At 43.5% G+C, this 20,468-nt stretch overlaps 1 protein-coding gene across 1 annotated transcript; it reads left to right on the top strand.

The window, feature by feature from the left end:
- Positions 1-6,348: 6,348 nt before the first annotated feature.
- COCH (cochlin) lies at positions 6,349-20,195 on the top strand. Its single transcript, XM_049766968.1, has 11 exons — positions 6,349-6,402; positions 6,493-6,543; positions 7,943-8,099; positions 8,895-9,028; positions 10,269-10,331; positions 11,582-11,626; positions 11,718-11,865; positions 13,627-13,730; positions 15,347-15,573; positions 16,080-16,596; positions 19,468-20,195. Exons 1-11 carry the CDS (start codon positions 6,369-6,371, stop codon positions 19,641-19,643), a joined length of 1,656 nt encoding a protein of 551 aa, XP_049622925.1. The 5' UTR covers positions 6,349-6,368; the 3' UTR covers positions 19,644-20,195.
- Positions 20,196-20,468: the final 273 nt, after the last annotated feature.

Genomic DNA, 20,468 nt, shown 5'->3' with positions numbered 1-20,468 from the left:
TTCCACTAGAAACTATAAACTTCATATTTTAGCAGCACCATCAATAAATAATTACCCAGGACCACATGTACAACACAGAGCATTTCAGATCTTAATGGTTCATTCAACAAAGCTTATAGGATCAAAGACTCCCAGTAACTACACTGTCACTATCATTGACTACCACGCCACAAATCAACCGCATCTCCCAGGGATGCAGAGCATGAATAGTTCATAATATTTTTCTAAATAAGTCATTTCTAAGGGAGCCTCTGGAGAAAGTCTTGGGATTGGCACTCAGCCCACCAATCCTACACACTGAATTACAATATAATTTATTTCCATAGGAATATATTGTAGATGTTGCTGGTTGACCTGAATGTTAATATAATAAGCAGAATTGGCTGCGTTTGTATTTAGAATACCTAATAATATTTAATCAATGTTTTATGCTAACCTTTAAATTATGTATTTCTATTGAGGATGCACCAGTTTTATAACAGAAAAAGCCAAATCCTCTGGAAGCACTCACAGGCACTCCTACTTGGAATTATTTCTTCTTTCTCCATTTTCTTATAATTCTTGTTGTTTCCATTACTCTGATACTGATTCAAGCCTTTCTTTCAGACATGTGAAAAGACACACTTCCACTGAAACACATACCTGGCCCTTGTTGTGGCTATAGTAGACTATTAAGAGAGAAAACACAGTATAATCAGGGATAGAGGGCATGTGCTCCAGAGGTCTAGATCAGTCCCAGCACTGCCTTTTAGCAGTGTTCCCAGAAAAGATTACTTTTTGATTTTATTCGAGATGGGAGGCACTACTGGCTCTACACCTAGGAATTACAGTGCTCAGGGGGCCTTATGATATGAATGGGATCAAATCCATGTTGTGCAAAACAAAAGCAGCACCTACTATACCTACTCCAGTTCCAGAAATCATGTCTTAATCAAGTATTAGGATCTCTATTACTGGTATTTTCACTTTTGCCAAGATCCAAATGATAAACTTTCTGGTTCAAATCTTGCTGTGAGAAAACTATCAACAGAACTCTCCCAGAACCAAAAAACTATGGATCAACCTTTACTAAAAATTTACTCTGCAAGATTGTGCAAGCTATTAGAAGTATAGAGAAGCACATGGAATAGTCTCTATCTTCAAGAAGCTTACAGTCTTTTGTTAAGGACTGCCACACATTAAAAAAAAAATCACTGTTCCACAGGGGAAAAAAAAAAGGCAAAAACAAATAGTAAACATGGGCCAGAGAGATAGTACCCAGTTAAGGCATTGCATGCAGTGAATACAGGTTCAATCCCTGGCATCCTTATGGTCTTCCAAACCTTGACAAGAGTAATTGCTAAGTGCAGAACCAGGAGTAACTCCTGAGCATTGCTGGGTGTGGCCCCAAAGAAAAAAAAGGTAAACAAATAGGGGAGGAGACACATTTTTGAAAAATGATAAAAATTTACATAGTAGTTATGCCTATAAGGGGGGTGAAGGAGTCCCTTATGACCCAGGCTGTAAGCAGTGGCATCCTTCCAAAACAGAAGGGAAAGGGGAAGTGAGTTACTTTCAGTGGGGAAACTCAGCAAATGTAATCTCAGGTGGATGACCCATGGCAACATTAATAGCAATAAATCATGTTGACAATATATCACTATAATATGATAGTATGAGAATGTTGCTTTGCCTTTTTGGTCTTCCTTAGAAAACACAGACTGCTAGTTTAATGATAACAAAACCTTCAGACAAATCCCATTTGAAGAACATTGTACAAAATACCTGTCCATCACTCTGAAAAACTGTCAAAGTCATCAAATTGGATATAATTAGAGGACTCTTAAGGAATCCTGCCCATCAATGTAGTGTGATATCCTGGATGGGATTCTAGAACATAAAGAGGATATTAAGTAAAAAAAAAATGAAGAAAAAAAAGTAAAAAATGAAGAAAATCTGATTATGAATCTTAGCTAATAATTCTGTAGTTGGGACTGGGTCTAGAGTATACACTTTGCATGTAGGAGACTAAGTTCAATATTGGGCAGCATATGGTCCCCTGAGCCTACTATAGAAAGTAACCCCTAGACCTCACAGGATATGGGATCCTCAAAATAATAATGTGTAAATATTCACTCACTATGGCTAACATTGGTCCCCTGAGCAACATCAGGAGTGATCCCTGAGCAAAGAACCATAAGTAAGGCCCAAGCATAGCTGGTAGTGATCCAAAACTCATCCACCCAAAGTATGTATAAAGAGTGAGACAGAATTATTACATTAAAATAAAAAATAAAAAGATATTATGCATGCAAGTCCATCAGTAACAATATTATAAAACATAGTGCCTTCAGAAAAAAAATGGTGTCTGCAACAGAAGCAATCTGGCTCAGGAAGGAAACTGGGGACACTAGCAGAGAGAAGTAAACTAAAAATCATGAATAATTTTGTAAATCAAAGCATCTTTATTTAAAAAACATGGGGCCTGAGTGATAGTACTGAAGGTAGGGCACTTGCTTTGCACATGGCCCATTCCAAGTTCAATTCCCTCATGACCTCATATGGTCTCTGGGGCCTGCCAAGAGTGATCTCTGAACACTGCTGGGTATGGCCCCTACCATTAAAATACTGTTCAAGGGTCATCAAACTATGGCCTGTAGGCCACATTTGGCCCACCAAGGACATTTATCCAGCCTGCAGGGTGTTTTTGCTGTCACTACCTGCCCTGGCTTACTAGCCAACCAGTCCAGCCCACAGTGCGCATGTTTGGAATGTGCACCAAACTCTCAGACCTCTCCTCCTTCTCTCTATATCTCTGGACTCCCTTCAGTCTTGGCAGAGTCCCTGAAACAAAGGGCCCACAGGGCCACTATTGCTCATAGTTGCTGGTTTTTTGTTTTTTTTTTAGTGCCCCCCCCCTTTTTTTGTTCTTTGGGGCCACACCCAGAGGTGGGCCTAGGGGTTACTCCTGGCTCTGTTCTCAGAAATTGCTCCTGGCAGGCATGGGATACTGGATTTGAACCAACTTCAGTCCTGAGTCAGCCGTTTGCAAGGCAAAACACCCTACCATTGTTGCTATCTCTCATGGCCCCATAGTTGTTGGTTGTTTTAAACTATTTAGTCCAGAACTGTCTGAGGAACAGTGAACTGGCCCTCTGTTTAAAAAGTTTTTGAGGACCCCTGGTATAAACCATAAAATTGAAAAACAAATGCACTTTTAAAAGAAACAGGGACTCACAAAACTTCAGAGTATCATCAGATTCCTGCTTAGACAAGAATAAGGCGAGAGGTCCTATACATTAAGGCACTTCTCTATAGGAACAATGAGCCAAACCCTCTCAGCTCTCCTGAACAGTTGAATTCTCAGCATCACGTATGGTCCCCCGAGGAACTACCAGAAGTAATTCTTGAATGGAGAGACAGGAGTTAAACCCCTAAGCTTCTCTTTGTGGTGAATCCTCAAAATGGGGGGAGGATGCAGTAGGTCCACATAAGGTAGATTTTTTTTTTTGGTTTTTGGTTTTTGGGCACACCGGCTAGGTGCTACTCCTGGCAGGTTACTCCTGGCCGTCTGCTCAGGAAATAGCTCCTGGCAGGCACAGGGGACCATATGGGACACCGGGATTCGAGCCAACCCATCTTTGGTCTGGATCGGCTGCTTGCAAGGCAAATGCCAGCCCTGTTGCTATCTCTCCGGCCCTGAGGTAGATTTTTTAATGAAAAATAAATAACAACACAAAATAGAATGATTCGTTCAACCATCTCACATGTAGCTACGCATTATATGTTGGAGAAACATGAGACTTATGCCCTAGACCCATCTCAGATAAATTTCCATTAGAATAATGATGATGGGAACTTGGGGCGTGTTTTTTGGTGCTTTCGGAAGGCCCAAGCCAGGTCAGTGTGCAGCCAGTAGGAAACTCGGAGCTGCACATCTCCATACTGAAATATAGAGATATCTTTCATTAAAGCAATATACACCAAGCATACCTAGGACATATGCCTGAAAACGTCACCCAAGCTGAATGTAAAATTAATTTCTTTTTTTTTTTTTACAGGGGAGAGGAAATATTGGGGGTGCTCAGGGCTTGTTTCTCTCTTACTCTGCACTCAGGGACCAATCCTGGCAGCTCCTAGTAAGGAGATCAAAACCCATTGTTAGCCAGTTTAAGGAAAGCCCTACCTGCTGTACTATCTATGTGGACCCCCAAAACAATCTAAACAGTTTGCCTGTATGTTCCTGGCAGGCTTAGGGAACCATATTGGAGATGCCGGGGGATCAGGGATTGAATGCACGTTGGCCAGGTGCAAAAACAAATACCCCTCTTCCCTGTGGCTATCACTCTGACCCTCTCCTTTAAAACTTGATTGATTGATTGATTGCCAGAGGTCACTCCTGGCTCTGCACTCAGAAATCGCCCATGGGACCATATGGGATGCCAGTATCCTCCCGGGTCATCCTCATGCAAGGCAAATGCCCTAGGGCTGTGCTATCTCTCAAGTTCCCGCTCCCTTTTTAACTAATAAATGTTTTAATTGAATCACCATGAGAAGCATAGACATCAAGTTGTTCATGATTGAGTTTCAGTCCTACCATGTTCCAAAACCCATCTCTTCACCAGTGCTTGTCCCTCCAGACTTATGATCAGTGTGAAAGTTCTCCAAGAGCATCTTATCATCCCATCCTGGGTGATCTTTTTTTTTTTTTTTTTTTTTATTTTTTCGGTTTTTGGGTCTCACCCGGCAGTGCTCAGAGTACTCCTGGGGCTGCCATTGCTCAAGAAAGTCGCTCCTGGCGAGCACGGGGGACCATATGGGACGCCGGGATTCGAACCGATGACCTTTTGCATGAGAGGCAAACGCCTTACCTCCATGCTATCTCTCCGGCCCCTGGGTTGATCTTTTAAACAAAAATAAATAAATAAGTAAATAAAAGTTTTCTCTAATGCTTCTAAACAAAATAATTAATTTGGGTGAACTCATAAAAGTCAATGAGCTGTTTTTTTAGGAGTTTCAAAGTCTGGACGTTGCCCAAAGGATCACTGAAAAGACACCCCGGAGGGCTGAGCCCGTGGGAGCGCTGAAGCTCGTGCAATCTTCCCCGTGGCCCTGGGGCACCTGCCTGCTGAGTGGAACTTTTCCACTTTTTCTTTTTCTTCTTTGGTCAGGATGTAAATTGTTTTTCATCATAAACCATCAGGACAATCTGGAGGGCCAGTTTGGAGGGGATTGAGATTGCCCAACCCTCACAGAGCATTCGATAACTGTGATGATGGAAAAGACAGTTTTAATTCTCCTGAACGCTGTCATTTCTCCTGGCAGAGAAGAGAAGGCCAAAAAGAGAAGAGGGGGCCAAAGTTCCTCCTAAGGGGCCTCCCAAACACTTTCCTGCACTTGACCGCAGCCCCAGTAAGTGTAGACAGACCATCGCCCCTTCTGCAAGGCCGGATGGATGGGTGCTGGGGTCCACATAGCCAAGTTGGCAGAGGCGCATTTGATCAGCCCAGGCCTGTCCCCCGTTAGCGCGATGACAAATCCGTTTTCTGGGGGAGCAGAAGGGGTCGGGAAGCCTCTCTCCGAGGTCGGGGTGCCTGTTCGTTCTTCCCAGCCCGAGTTCCGCCGCCGAGGCCAGCAAGCGCTAGGTGGGCCTGGCCGGGCTCAGTCTGGGCACGCGGTGTCGCCACGCGCCCCGAGCTGGCCCGACAGCGCCCCTGGGGCTCGGGGCTCCCCAAGAACGCCAGGAGGCGAGGCGAGGCGAGGCGAGGCGAGGCGCGGTCCCTCCGTCGTCCCGGATCGTGCCACTCCCTTCGCGCCCCCCTGGGGTGGGGGACGAACTCGGTCCCCGGCGGCCGCCCAAGGCTAGTGGGGAGGGAAGCCGCCCACCGGGGCTCCCGGGGCCTCGGCGCGGGGAGGGCGGAGCTGGACGGCCGCTGCCCGGCCCCCCGGGAGCGCCCCAGCCTCCTCCCCGCGCGCCCCCCGCAACAGTGCTCATGCGCGCGGCCCAGCCTTTATAGCGGCCGGGGAGCCCCGCTCTCCGCACTCCCTCGGGCGGATCCGACGCAGGTGCGGAGCCCCGACACCGACCCCCAGTCTCCCCAAGGGGGCCTGTCTGCGGAGTGGACCCGGCACCCCGAGGCTTTGCAGCCTGCGCTTCGTCGCGTGCGGCCCGAGAGGGATTGGGGGTTCTTGGGAGGTCTTGGGGGGCTCCCGTGCACGCTCGGCCGTCCCGGGGTGGAAGCGGGCGCGGAGCTCCGAAGAGGAGGCGGAGGTGGGAGAGGAGGAGGGCGGCGCGGGACCCCAGGCAGGTGGCCGCCCGGTCTGTCTCCACGAGCCTCCTCGCTTGCCCCTCGTCCGCAGGTGCCCGCACCCCTCGCCTCCCGTCCACCATGTCCGCCGCCTGGACCTCGCTCCTCTGCCTCGGTGGGTACACGCCCCTCCGGCGCCCCGGCCCGCAGCTTGGCCGCGCGAACGGGGTGCGGACTGAGCCGCGGGTCGTCTCTCTCCCCGCAGGTGTGAGTCTGCAGCTGCTGTCGCTGGAGCCCGCGGACGCCGAAGGGGCCGGTGAGTGGCGGGGTCCGGGCCCAGGGAGCCGGGTCGGGTCGGGGCTCCGGGGCTGGAGTGGGGGGACCCGCCCTGCGAGTGGGGGCCCCCCAATAGCCGGTCGGGCGGACTCGGGAGCCCGAGCGCGACTGTCCCGGCACCCCGAAGCCCCGGCTCGCTCGCCGAGGCTCTGCCGAGCCACGTCCCCCGGTGAGACGCGAAGTTTGGAGACGGACAGAGCGACGCAGACAGAGGCAGAGATGCGCGCGGGCTTAGCGCATTCGCATTGTCCGGGCTGGCTGGACCCGCTTCCCAGCTGTCTGCAAGCTGCAAGGATCCCCCTATAAAAAAAAAATAATAATAAAGGCAGCATTTGCATTGCCCCTGGCATTGTCAGACGTGCAAGGAGAAATTGTCCCGTGTGTGTGTGTGTGTGTGTGTGTGTGTGTGTGTGTGTGTGTGTGTGTGTGTGCGTGCGTGCGGGAACAACACAAAAGGCCAACTTTGGGGTGGGACGCACCGCGGTGGTCAGGGTTTACTCTCTGTGCACTCAAGGATTGCTCCTGGTTGAGGTGGAGGGCACAGATGGATGGATTACCAGGGATCGAACTCAGGTCACGGTCAAGGTGTGCAGGGCAAGCTCCCTTCCCGTGGTACTATCGCTCCAACCTCCCCAAAGGACAAACTCTTCTAAAATCTATATTTTCGATGCTATGAGCAGGTAGTAAGTAGTATGCTGTTTTGGGAAGGTCCTGGGTTAGTCGTGGGGTGGGGTTGGGGGGTTGTTTTGTGACTAATACGTCTCAAAAAGACTTGGCTAGTCATAGTTTTTGGCAGAGAAAAAAGAAATAGCTAAGAAACACTACCTTCAACTTTATGGACTGGATTAAACAGGATTTTTTCTCTTTTTTGGCTTTCTGGATCTGGAATAGTGTGCTAAATTAATATTCATACCAGTGTAAAAATTGGAGGACTAGGGCTGTAGTGATAGCACAGCAGTAGGGCGCTTGCCTTGCATGTCGGCTGAACTAGGACTGACCAAGGTTTGATCCTCCGGTGTCCCATATGGTCCCCAAAGCCTGCCAGGAGCGATTTCTGAGTGCAGAGCTAGGAGTAACCCCTCAGTGTCGCCAGGAGTAACCTCTGAGTGTCGTTGGGTGTGTCCCAAAAACTTGAGAGAGAGAGAGAGGAGAGATGAGAGAGAGAGACAGACAGACAGAGACAGAGAGAGAGAGAGAGGAGAGAGAGAGAGAGAGAGAGGAGAGAGAGATAGAGAGAGGAGAGAGAGGAGAGAGAGAGATGAGAGAGGAGAAGGAGAGAGAGAGAGAGAGACGGACTAGAACCTCATTAGGCTCCTTTTACATGACACCCACCGCCATCACAAAATCCTAAGAAAGGAGATCACATCTCCTCTTTTCAGTTCCCATCGCGATCACATGCTTCACCAGAGGCCTGGACATCCGGAGAGAGAAAGCAGACGTGCTTTGTCCAGGAGACTGTCCCCTGGATGAGTTCCCTGTGTTTGGCAATATCGTGTATGCTTCTGTGTCAAGTATCTGTGGCGCTGCCGTTCACAGGTGAGCTAGCGTACCTAGCAGAGAAAGGGCCTGGGTGATGTTTGTTTCTTTGTGTTTTTTTTTTTTTTTTTTTTTTTTTTTGCCTTCCTAAGGAAACAATCCGACCTACCCTTGTCTCTTTGGTGGCTGTTTTGGCCATAGACAATAGATATAATCTACATTTTCCCCTCTGGCTACACCTAAAACACCCACAGCCCCAGGGATTTCTGACTAGAGCTCAGTTCCCTTGTCTCTCATTCAATCCCTGTTTTAGCTTCGAGGACAACCCTGCACTGTCTGTGCTGCCCACAGATGTCCTGTCACTCCACCGTGGAGTATAAGAAACTGGACTGGGAGCTAGGCAGGTCCTTTCCTCAGGTCTCTGCATTCAGCAGTCCAGAGGCAGCAGTGGGCAACCAAGATAGTCTCCAGCAGTATAATGACCAGTGCGATCCTCTTCTGAAAATCAAGTCCAAGAACATGTAGTTCAAGGATTAAAACGAAAAGAAACAGCAGCTTGAGGCCGTAAGCTCTGAATCTCTGAACTGTAGAGAACTGGAGCTACACAGGTGGTCCTACAAACACTTAAGAAATTTGACAAAATAAAATCATCCCCCATATCGCACCCCTCTTTCACTCTGCACAGGGCAGATTTTTGTACCTGAATAAGCAAGTTTTTGCCAAGACTGGCATCATCCTTAGATGGCACCCCTGCTGCTGCATTTTTCCAGATTAGACCTTTATGTGCAATACGGCACTCTACAGTGGCCAATTATTTGGGAAACGTGTGGCTAGAGTGTCATTTTCTTGTTGTAGGGGAGTCATCGGCAACTCAGGGGGACCAGTACGAATCTATAGTCTACCAGGCCGAGAAAACTATTCTGCTGTAGTTGCCAATGGTATCCAGTCTCAATCGCTCTCCAGGTGGTCAGCCTCTTTCACGGTGACAAGTAAGTACAATTGTATGGTTCTTACTAAGGTAAACCTTAGTTTCCCACTCAGGAAAGGTTTTCTACTTTTCTCAGCTTTAACTTCTTTGACTCTGAGAGAAAGTAGCCATGGTCAAGATTGATTTGGTCCACTTATAGCTTAGAGTCAGGATACTTAAAGGATCCAGGATTCACTCAAGGCCAATGTGTGGAGGTGGAGCTAGGGTGGAGAGAGAGGTTGGGGGCAAGAGATAAATCTTGTTATCAGAAGTCAGAAATGGAAATTTGAATGTTTTGCAATCAAGTACCCTGGCAATCACCATGCAATTCTAAGTCAAAAAACTAGTGAAGTGGGGCCGGAGTGATAGCACAGGTAGGACATTTGCCTTGCATGCAGCTGAACCGGGTGGGACCTGGGTTTGATTACCGGCATCCCATATGGTCCACCGAGCCTCCAGAAGCAATTTCTGAGCAGTAGAGCCTGGAGTAAACCCTGGGTGTTGGACAAAAACCAAAGGAAAAAAAAAAAAAAACTAGTGAAGAAATGTAAATTCAGTATGAATGATTCTTTTTAAAATATCTTGTAAAGGGGCCAGAGCAGTGGCACAAGCAGTGGGGCATCTGCCTTGCATGAGCTATCCTAGGACGGACCGCAGTTAGATCCCCTGGCATCCCATATGGTCCCCCGAGCCAGGAGCAATTTCTGAGCACATAGCCAGGAATAACCCCTGAGAGTCACTGGGTGTGGCCCAAAAACCAAAAGAAAAAAAAATCTTGTATTGTAGATAAGAATCCATTTGGATGGCAGGCATGGGGGACCATATTGGACCTGGATCAGCTACTTGCAAGGCAAACACCGCTGTGCTATCTCTCTGCCCATTTGGATTTTTTTTTGTTTTTGTTTTTGTTTTTGGGTCACACCCGGCAGTGCTCAGGGCTTACTCCTGGCTGTCTGCTCAGAAATAGCTCCTAGCAGGCATGGGGGACCATATAAGATACCGGGATTCGAACCAACCGAACCAACCCTTTGGTCCTGGATCGACTGCTTGCAAGGCAAATGCCACTGTGCTATCTCTCCGGGCCCCATTTGGATTTTTTTTTTTAGGGGCATTTGGATTTTTTTTAAAAGTGCATGGAGCAATTAGTCCTGCAAATGCCAATACTTGAATTTGTATATCAACTTATAGAGTCCTAAATTATATTCATTATGCTTTGATGTAAAGATAAAAGGGGAGAAATGTCTATCTCTTTATTTTCACAGAAGGCAAAAGTGGTCCCCAGGAAGCCACAGGACGAGCTGTATCCACAGCACGTCCACCAACAGGTATGAGAAGCTATAACCCTACTACAATATTTGGGAGTTACATTTGTATCCTTCATAGATATTTTCCTAAACGAAGAATTGGTCCCTTTGATCACTACAGGGTGTGACCTCTATAAATTGATGTTAAATAAATACTATGCAAATATTCTTAATTTACTGGTACATTACATAGGAAACATTCAATTTTGTACTTAAAATTTCCCGTTCTCCCATTTTTCAGTATTTAACTCTGCTACCAAATAGTCTCTTGAGATACTACCATTTCTTTTCTTAAGAACTATGGGGCCAGAGAAATAGCATGCCTTACATGCAGAAGGACGGTGGGTTCGAATCCTGGCATCCCATATGGTCCTCAAGCCTGCCAGGAGCGATTTCTGTGCATAGAGCTAGGAGTAACCCCTGAGTGCTGCTGGGTGTGACTCAAAAACAAAAAACAAAAACAAAAAAACAAACAAGAACTGGCCAAAGTAGGGGCCAGAGCAGTGGTGCAAGTAGTAAATTCTTGCATGCACTAGCTTAGGACAGACCACAGTTGGATTCCCCCATGTCCCATAGGGTACCCCAAGCCATGAACAATTTCTGAGCAAATAGCCAGGAGTAACCCCTGAGTGTCACAGGATGTGCCAAAAAAACAAAACAAAACAAAACAAAAAAGAACTGGCCAAAGTAAAAGTACCATGAATCCATTACTTTCTAGATTAGTTTATTACGTTAACAAAAGGGTGTAACTATTTTTGGGGGGTTTTTTGGGCCACACCTGGTGGTGCTCAGGGGTTACTCCTGGCTGTCTGCTCAGAAATAGCTCCTGGCAGGCACAGGGGACCATATGAGACACCGGGATTCGAACCAACCACCTTTGGTCCTGGATCGGCTGCTTGCAAGGCAAATGCCGCTGTGCTATCTCTCCGGGCCCAGGGTGTAACTATTTTGAGCACCAGTCCTGGATTTATTTTCTAAGACATGGCAACTTTTAAGTCAAATCAATTAAACATTTGAGAACCTAAATTTGAGTTTCCAGTCCTGTGTCCTGTCTTAACAGTGAGTTTGAGAAAACAAAGCTCTAAATTGGAGGCAGATAAAATATGTCCTCCTATTGCTTTGGCGGACATTGCCTCTTCCATCCAGAAAATTAGGAGAATATTAATTTTTAAGTATTTTTAGGAATGACACTCCTTGTCATATTAGTTCTCAGATAGGTCTCTTGCTACAGAACTTTCTTTAGCTAATGCCAAGTGTTTCCTTTGGGTCAGGTAAAAGACTAAAGAAAACATCTGAGAAGAAAGTCGGTAATAAAGGTGAGTATCCATATATCCATTTGGAAAAAAAAAACTTTCTTACCTGCCGCCCTTTGAAAATACTAACATAGACTTGTTTCGGTATTCACAGACTGTAAAGCAGACATTGCATTTCTGATTGATGGAAGTTTTAATATTGGCCAGCGCCGATTTAACTTACAGAAGAATTTTGTTGGGAAAGTAGCTCTAATGTTGGGAATTGGAACTGAAGGACCGCATGTGGGCCTTGTGCAAGCCAGGTACTAATCCTGCTATAAGGGGAGATTTGAATGCTGAGGAGTCATTGATCCTTTTAGCAGGTTCATTATAAATATGTTGAGTTGCGACAGCCTGTATTCCAGAATTATAAATTCAAACTATCTTGAGAAACTGAGTTATATCATTTTTTTTAAAGAATGGATTAGTGACTTATCTATCTCTTTTAGTACCATTAAGTAGACTAGCAGGTTTAAACAATTTCTCTGCACATCTGCTCTATTCAGTTCCTAATTTGTCCTTACAAAAGGAAAATGGTATGTCTATTCCTCCTCCATATTCTATTGTTAGCCTTCCCAGCAACTGTCATGTGTTCTTGATTCATGATCAGAAGGTTTACCTTTTAATTTCATTCATTTAAAAGAAATACTGGTAGTTTTTAGACTGATAATAACTGATTATAGAAAGCTGGGAAAATTAAACAAAATACAGAGAAAGTAAGTGTCCTAAATACACTCCAGATATAGTTTTTGTTTTATTTTTTCAGTACTTAAAAGAAAATATTTATTCATACATATGTATCCATTTTTCAAAAATTAAGACTAGAAAAATAACTTATATTATATAGGTCCCTTTGTATTTTTAATATCTTAACCTATCACAAATATTCTCTAGAAATGTTTTGTTTCCTTGTATGATTATTTAACCATTCTTCCATTTTTCACTGTGATACACACTACTGTTAGGAACATCCTTGCTCATCTCATGAAAAGTGAGAACTTCTAAAGGGTTCTAATTTTCAAGGGTTTTCATATTAAAAGTTACGTTTCTATTTTTGTTTGTGAGCCATGCCTAGCATGGTACTAAGGAATCACTTCTGGCATTGCTCTGATGTCAAGTATCAAGCTTGAGCCTCATACATACAAAGAATGTTCTCAGCCTGTTGAGTTATAGTTTATTTCTAGAAAATTGGTACAGTGAAATTATTATCAACAGTATGTAAGGAGTCACCAGCCCTACTACAACTTCTTTTTTTGTTATTTTTTGTTTGGTGGTGGTGGTGGTGTTGGGGGGGGGGAGGGTTTGAGCCTAACCTGGCGGTGCTCAGGCGTTACTTCTAGCTCTGCACTCAGAAGTCGCTCCTTGCAGGCTTGGGGGACCATATGCGATGCTGGGAATCGAACCCAGGTTTGTCCCGAGTAGGCTGCATACAAGGCAAACGCCCTACCGCTGTGCCCCAGCAATTCTTTCTTCAATATGAAAATTACATTCTGCTAGTTTCTATTAAGCCCAATGCCTTAAGACAGGGAAACCTAAATGTAAAATGCAGCTGTTTGTTGGGCAAATTACCTAAATATTAAGCCTGTTTTCTCATTTGTATAATTCATAGACATAAGACTTAGTATATAATAAAATATAGTCTACACTTAGTATGCTTCCCAGTCTATAGTAAATGTTCAAGGTAGCAATTTTTAATACAGTGCAATTTTTTGTTAAGAATTAAGAAGGAGGGCCCGGAGAGATAGCACAGCGGCGTTTGCCTTGCAAGCAGCTGATCCAGGACCAAAGGTGATTGGTTCGAATCCCGGTGTCCCTTATGGTCCCCCGTGCCTGCCAGGAGCTATTTCTGAGCAGACAGCCAGGAGTAACCCCTGAGCACTGCCAGGTGTGACCCAAAAACCAAAAAAAAAAAAAAAAAAAAAATTAAGAAGGAATAATGTGTTAAAGACTTTATAAAAAAAAGATATATGTTTGTTTTATCTTTTCAATTATCCTGGATAACATCTTTTCATTTTTTCCATTAGTGAACATCCCAAAATAGAATTTTACTTGAAAAACTTTACATCAGCCAAAGATGTTTTGTTTGCCATAAAGGAAGTTGGTTTCAGAGGGGGTAATTCCAATACAGGTAAGTAAACTCTGGAATTCTGGGATATGACAAAAGAGAGGGCTATGAATTTATTAGCCATGTAAACAGTAAAAACCCATTTTGTATAAGTAAACATGAAATGCTACTTCTTGGCACCGAAATCTTGATTAGGTCTACAATTAGTCATCTGAGAAAAATATACAACTTATAGTGGAAAATATAAAGGGATGCTTATAAAAAATATAAAGCAGGGACTCTAGAGATAGTATAATGTGTCCCTTACCTGGGTTCATTCCCAACACCACACATGTTCCCAGGTCCCTCCAGGAGTAAGCCCTGAGTATGGCCCAGTATGGCCCCAAAACCAAAAGCACACCATAAAACCATAATAATTTATAATATCTATATTGGATACTGCAGGAAACTATTTAAATTGTTACATACAATTTACATGTCAACAGACTTAGCTATATGTGATGGAAAGAACTACAGTGAGTGTTACTTACTAAGGACCCCACTGAAAAGGGTCTTCTTATTTTAAGACTTTCAGAGACTTTAGTGTTACTCAGTCATTCATGGCTAGACACATCTTGAGAGTACAAGATGGGGAGTCAGGGGCCAGAGAGATAGCATGGAGGTAAGGCGTTTGCCTTTCATGCAGAAGGTCATCAGTTCGAATCCAGCTTCCCATATGGTCCCCCATGCCTGCCATGAGCAATTTCTGAGCATGGAGCCAGGAGTTTCCCCTGAGCACTGTCGGGTGTGAGCCAAAAACCACACACACACACACAAAGGCAAAACAAGATGGGGAGTCAGAGGAAGGACCAGGAAGGATTAGCACTTGCCTTGCATGTAGCTGACCTAACTTCAACCCCAAGCACTTCCTATGGTCCTTCAGCTCTGCCAGGAGTGATCTCAGTGCACAGAACCAGGAATAAGCCCTGAGCACTGCCAGATGTGGCTCAAAAAAAAAAAAAAGTGGGAGTCACTTTTTTGTTTTTAGTATATCATTTTTTAAAAAAATTAAACACTGATTACAAGTTATGATGTTCAGTCTTACAATGTACACCACCCTTATTCGCCCATGAACATTTCCCACCCCACCAATGCCCCTGCCACCCTCCGCCTATCTCTCCTCTCTCCTCCCTCTCTCTCTCTCTCTCTCTCTCTCTCTCTCTCTCTCTCTCTCTCTCTCTCTCTCTCTCTCCCTCCCTCACCCCTCTTCTTTTTAGATATTGTGGTTCCACTGTTGTTGAAGGGATACTGTATATATTACTTTATCTCTATCCAACACCCAGTTATTGTTCTGAGTGATCATTTCCAACTATCATTGACATAGTGGTCCCTTCTCTGCCTTAACTGCACTGCTCCACTATTTGTGACACCACATCAGTATTTTTGACTAATGTGAAGAAATGTAGAGCTTCTGGGAGATGATGGGGGAAGTAATGTGGGACGTGAAGACAAAAAAAGACTGATGAATAATTAATTTTTTTCATCTGATGCACCTATTTAGGATTCAGTTATATGAAAGTTAAATTCTTTCCCCCTGAAAGTTAAATTCTTAAAGCTGGTGACATCACATTGACACAGAGGAATAGAAATACCAGTTAAGCAAGGGGTGATCTTCCATCTTGCTTCTTTTTCAAACCTAGGAAAAGCCTTGAAGCATACTGCCCAGAAATTTTTCACAGCAGATACTGGTACCAGAAAAGGTATCCCCAAGGTGGTGGTGGTATTTATTGATGGCTGGCCTTCTGATGACATTGAGGAAGCAGGCATTGTGGCCCGAGAGTTTGGTGTCAATGTATTTATAGTTTCTGTGGCCAAGCCTATTCCTGAAGAACTGGGCATGGTTCAGGATGTTGCATTTGTTAATAAGGTAAGGAGATGGAAGGGATTATCTGTTAAGTATTGATGCAATTTGGAATTTAGGCATAGCAGTGACTGATCTATGTTTGGACTGACTTTGGGCAATGATATTGTCTAATTCAGTATCATTTTTGTTTGTGGAGGGGGGATGGTGGTTTTTGAATGCATCCAGTAATGCTCATGGATCACTCATGGTGGTACTAGCAGGGGTGGCAAACAAGATTTTTACCCTCACTCAAAATGGCAAAATGCAATGTGTTTAATATAGTTAAAATTATATGCTTTTGTGAGTGTTTGTGTTTTGGCAGGTCACTGCGTGGTGTGGCTCTCTGTTTAAAATTTTGGCTCTTTGTGTCGAACTTGTTCGCCACCCCTGTACTAGGGAGATCATTTGGGCTGCTGGGGATCAGACCAGGGTTGACTACATTCAACACAAGCAACTTAACGTCTGTACTGTCTCTGGCCTAACTCTGAAAAAAGTTTTAATCCCCTTGATTATTTTTTCTCATCTCTTAGGCTGTCTGTCGGAATAATGATTTCTTCTCTTACCACATGCCCAACTGGTTTGGCACCACAAAATATGTCAAGCCTCTGGTACAAAAGCTGTGCACTCATGAGCAAATGATGTGTAGCAAGACCTGTTACAATTCAGTGAATATCGCCTTTTTAATTGATGGCTCTAGCAGTGTTGGGGACAGTAACTTCCACCTTATGCTTGAATTTGTATCCAACATAGCCAAGACTTTTGAAATCTCAGACATTGGAGCAAAGATAGCTGCTGTGCAGTTCACCTATGATCAGCGTATAGAATTCACTTTCACTGACTACAACACCAAAGAGAATGTCCTAGCAGTTATTCGAAGCATCCGCTATATGAGTGGTGGTACAGCTACTGGAGATGCCATTTCCTATACCACTAGAAATGTGTTTGGTCCTGTTAGGGATAGCCCCAACAAGAACTTCCTGGTAATTATCACAGACGGGCAGTCCTATGATGATGTCCGAGGCCCTGCAGCAGCTGCCCACGATGCAGGTAAGGTTCTAATTCTTTGAAAGCACTGAAGTGGTTTCAATAAAATTAGAAAGTTAAGTATTTTATTGGAAAGGGACCAACAGTGTGGAGCTATTGTTCTAAGAAGTTACCCATTATTTACTGACTTGTCAAAGTAGTTCCATGAATTTCATCCTATAATAAACATCTTCAAATTATATAGTAAATGATGAGGCGAGCTGATCCCACTCTTGACACTAGCATAACTGACCCAAATTCTCAGGAAAGCCATGGCATGTCAAGTATGTTGTCCCACGTGAAATATTCCCTTCATTCCATTTTATTATTGTAATTTAGTGTGAACCTGCTGTCAATAACTCCAGGTATTTATTTAGGCTGTTAATCCAGATCTACCACCAGTGCCAGCATCCTTCCAATATTCCCAAGTCTTTATCCCACCTCAGCTTACCTACTTAGATACATTTTTAGGTTTAATTGTAGTTTGGGTCCCATGTTTTCTTTTTTTTTTTTTTTTTTCATGAAGCATCATCTTTATTCATGCCCTATTCACCACATGTGTGTGGCCTACTCATAACCTTTCAAGCACTAGTTATTCTTGGCCCTGCATCTTAACTCCTTTCAGCCATCTTCCTTTGACCTCCATCCTGGTCTAAGACTAAAAGAGGCAACGACCCAAAAGCCAGAGAGCTCAGCAGCGCAGCTAGGCAGAGGGGTCCCATGTTTTCAATTGTTGGCTCTCATGGTTTTAATATATATTCTGGCTCTAGACCACCAATGTACCCAAGGCTCTTGACCATTGACCCTGTTACCTCAGTCTCTTCTTGCTTCCATGCCTCCACTTATCTTTCCGACATTTTCATTTCATAAACTAGGGCCAAGGATTTGCCCAGCTTTGACACCTTCCATTCCTGTGTTTTGTTATTCTATATTTCATTTAGCTGAGATCCAGCTTTGTACTTTCAGGTTGGCATGCGTTTTCTAAGATAAGGGCACTGCTTGCTTTAATCCTATTCCATCTAAACATCCTTCTCTTTGAGACAAAACATTTTGATGTCATGAAAGGGTATAAAAAGTTTCCTTTCTCCCATAACCCATCCTTATTATTACTTTTGGCAAAGACCATTAGTTCCTGAAGACATTAACACAATGTGCTGTTGAGTTCAAACAGGCCAACAAAATGCTGTTTGCCTTTGCTGGAATGTGCAACTGAGTGGAGTTCAGTCAGGTCTAAAGCAACCTAGTCTTGCCATCTTTCTTTTCTCTATTCCACCCCCCCCCCATTTAATTCCTCTGACATTCTCCCCTTTTTTTCCTGTGAGAGTTAAAGACTTGAGATGTGTTCAACACCACTGAGTCACATACCCTGTCCATTAACCTTATAAACATATATAAGCACATCCATACTTTTATATTTATAAAAGGTTTTGATTTAGACAATAACTGACAATGCAATTAAATCTTATGTATTTGCCTTGGGCCTTCACACATGCAAGGTCATGTGCTTTACCAAGCTACATCCTGTTCCTTTTTTTTTATGGGCCATACCCAGGGATTATCAGGGGTTACTCTGAGCTTTGTGCTCAGGAATCACTCCTGGCAGGCTGAGTGGGCAATATCGGATGCTAGTGATTAAACTCAAATCAGCCATGTGCACACCATGTTACTGCTCAAGACCCATTCCTATATTTGACTTTAAAAAATAATCTGATAGGGATGAGAAAAAAAAAAAAAACAATCTGGAGGGCCTGAAGAGATAGGACAGCGGTAGGGCATTTGCCTTACATGCAGCCGATCCAGGAAGGACGGTGGTTCAAATCCTGGCATCCCATATGGTTCCCTGTGCCTGCCAGGAATCCTGAGCAGAGCCAGGAGTAACCTGAGTGCTGCAGGGTGTGACCTCCCCAAAACAAAAATAATAATCTGGATATTTTGTATGTTAGCAATATATAAAGTCTTATGACAGGAAGTAGCTGTTTCAAAATCAATTAAGGAAATTTCACCCAGAGATGCCAATCAGTACTAGGGCATATGCAAAAATTCTTTCTGCAATTATGATGGGGAATCAAATAACACTCTAACCAAAATATACATCTGTACTAAAAGCATTTTAGTAATAATAGGGAAGTGTAAATGGAAGGCTTCAATGTAACTGGAAATAATTTATTTAATGAACATTCCTTTGGCTTATTTTTCCTCACTAGATTTTTCTCACTTTGTGAATATGTATATGAAGATTGAAATGGTAGAACTTTCAGAAGTCCTCAGATTAACGTTCCTTAGAAAAATTCCACTATTTCTTTTTTTTGGTCACACCTGGTGGTGCTCAAAAATCGCTCTGGCAGGCATGGGGACTATAGGGGGTGTCAGGACTAGAACCAACATTTGTTCTGGATTGGCTGTGTGCAAGGCAAATGCCCTACCACTGTGCTATCTCTCCGACCCCATATTTGTCTTTTTGTGTGTGTGTGCAATTCTTCATGTACTGGCTGTGGCTCTAGTAGGATTAGTTGAATGGTGGGAAGCAGGCAGTTTTTTCTCATGTCAGTCTCAGAGGGGGTTAACTGTATGTTTGTTACTTTAAAAATACGATTAGGTTAAGGAATTTTCCTTATAACTCTACCTCTATCATGATGAACTTTTTCCTATATTAACTAGTAGTTGTAAATTTATTCTGCTAATGTAGTTGTACTATACCGAAAACTTGATTTTGACCAAATTGTTTTGCTATTATTGATCACAATGGTTGCTAAAACTACTTATGTAGATTGATCTTTACAAACGAATTCAAATAGGCAGTTTTCTCTGAAACTGTGTATGAATACATGAAATGTGTATATACATAGAGACAAACTGGAATTTGGTTTTACTTACTGTAAAATCCTTTCATTGTAGGTATCACCATTTTCTCTGTTGGTGTGGCCTGGGCACCCCTGGATGATCTGAAAGATATGGCTTCTAAGCCAAAGGAGTCACATGCGTTCTTCACAAGAGAATTCACAGGATTAGAACCAATCGTTTCTGATGTTATTAGAGGCATTTGTAGAGATTTCTTAGAATCCCAGCAGTAATCTTTTGCCAACCGACAAAGTGGAAAGGAATCTAATGTTTAAGTTGTATTCTTGTACTAGTGCAACTTTATAGAGCATACTAGGGTCAGATCAAAACTAAAGATGTCAACAGCTGTTTTAATCAAATAAGCATTCATTTAAAACCACCTTCTAACCACAACTTAAGATAAACGTTCAGAACACTGCTTAGGCTCCATTCTCATGATTCTTAAGAACTCAGGAAAGAAGAGTGATCATGGACTAAAAATTACTTCTAACCATACCTATTAAATGTAGATATGCAAAGTCTATACCTTGCTCAATAAAATATTTGGTATTTAGATCATAAAAACATTCCTTCTCTTATCATTCTGTATTAAATGTAAAAGGCAAATGGAAAAGAAATTGAAATAAAGCTTTTTGACCCAAGTAGCAATAAAAGCAATCAACGAAAAATTGTAACTTAATACATATTATGTTTATGGAAGAAAATGGATATAGATTACATGTATATGTTAAAGCTTCTCTTGTATATTTTCATAAGAACTCCAATGAAATATCATACTAAAATTAGCAGAATTGCCTATTCTTTCCTTGTATGTGTATAGCTTACCTAAAGCCATTCATGTTTTGGAAAAATACTGTTGGGTTGGAGTGGTAGCGCAGCTTTAGCGAGCTTGCTTGCACACGGCTGACTTAGGACGGATAGCGATTCAATGCCCGGGAGTCCCGTTCGATTTCCCCCAAGCCAGGAGCGATTTCTGAGCACACAGCCAGGAGCAACCCCTGAGATTCACTGGTGTGGCCCAAAAACAAACAAAAAAACAAACAAAAAAAAACCTGTTG

The sequence above is a fragment of the Suncus etruscus genome, chromosome 2 (genome assembly GCF_024139225.1).
Source record: "Suncus etruscus isolate mSunEtr1 chromosome 2, mSunEtr1.pri.cur, whole genome shotgun sequence".
Lineage (NCBI taxonomy): Eukaryota > Metazoa > Chordata > Mammalia > Eulipotyphla > Soricidae > Suncus > Suncus etruscus.
The sequence above is the reverse complement of the archived record's forward strand: the minus strand, read 5'-3'. Positions and strand labels throughout refer to the sequence as shown.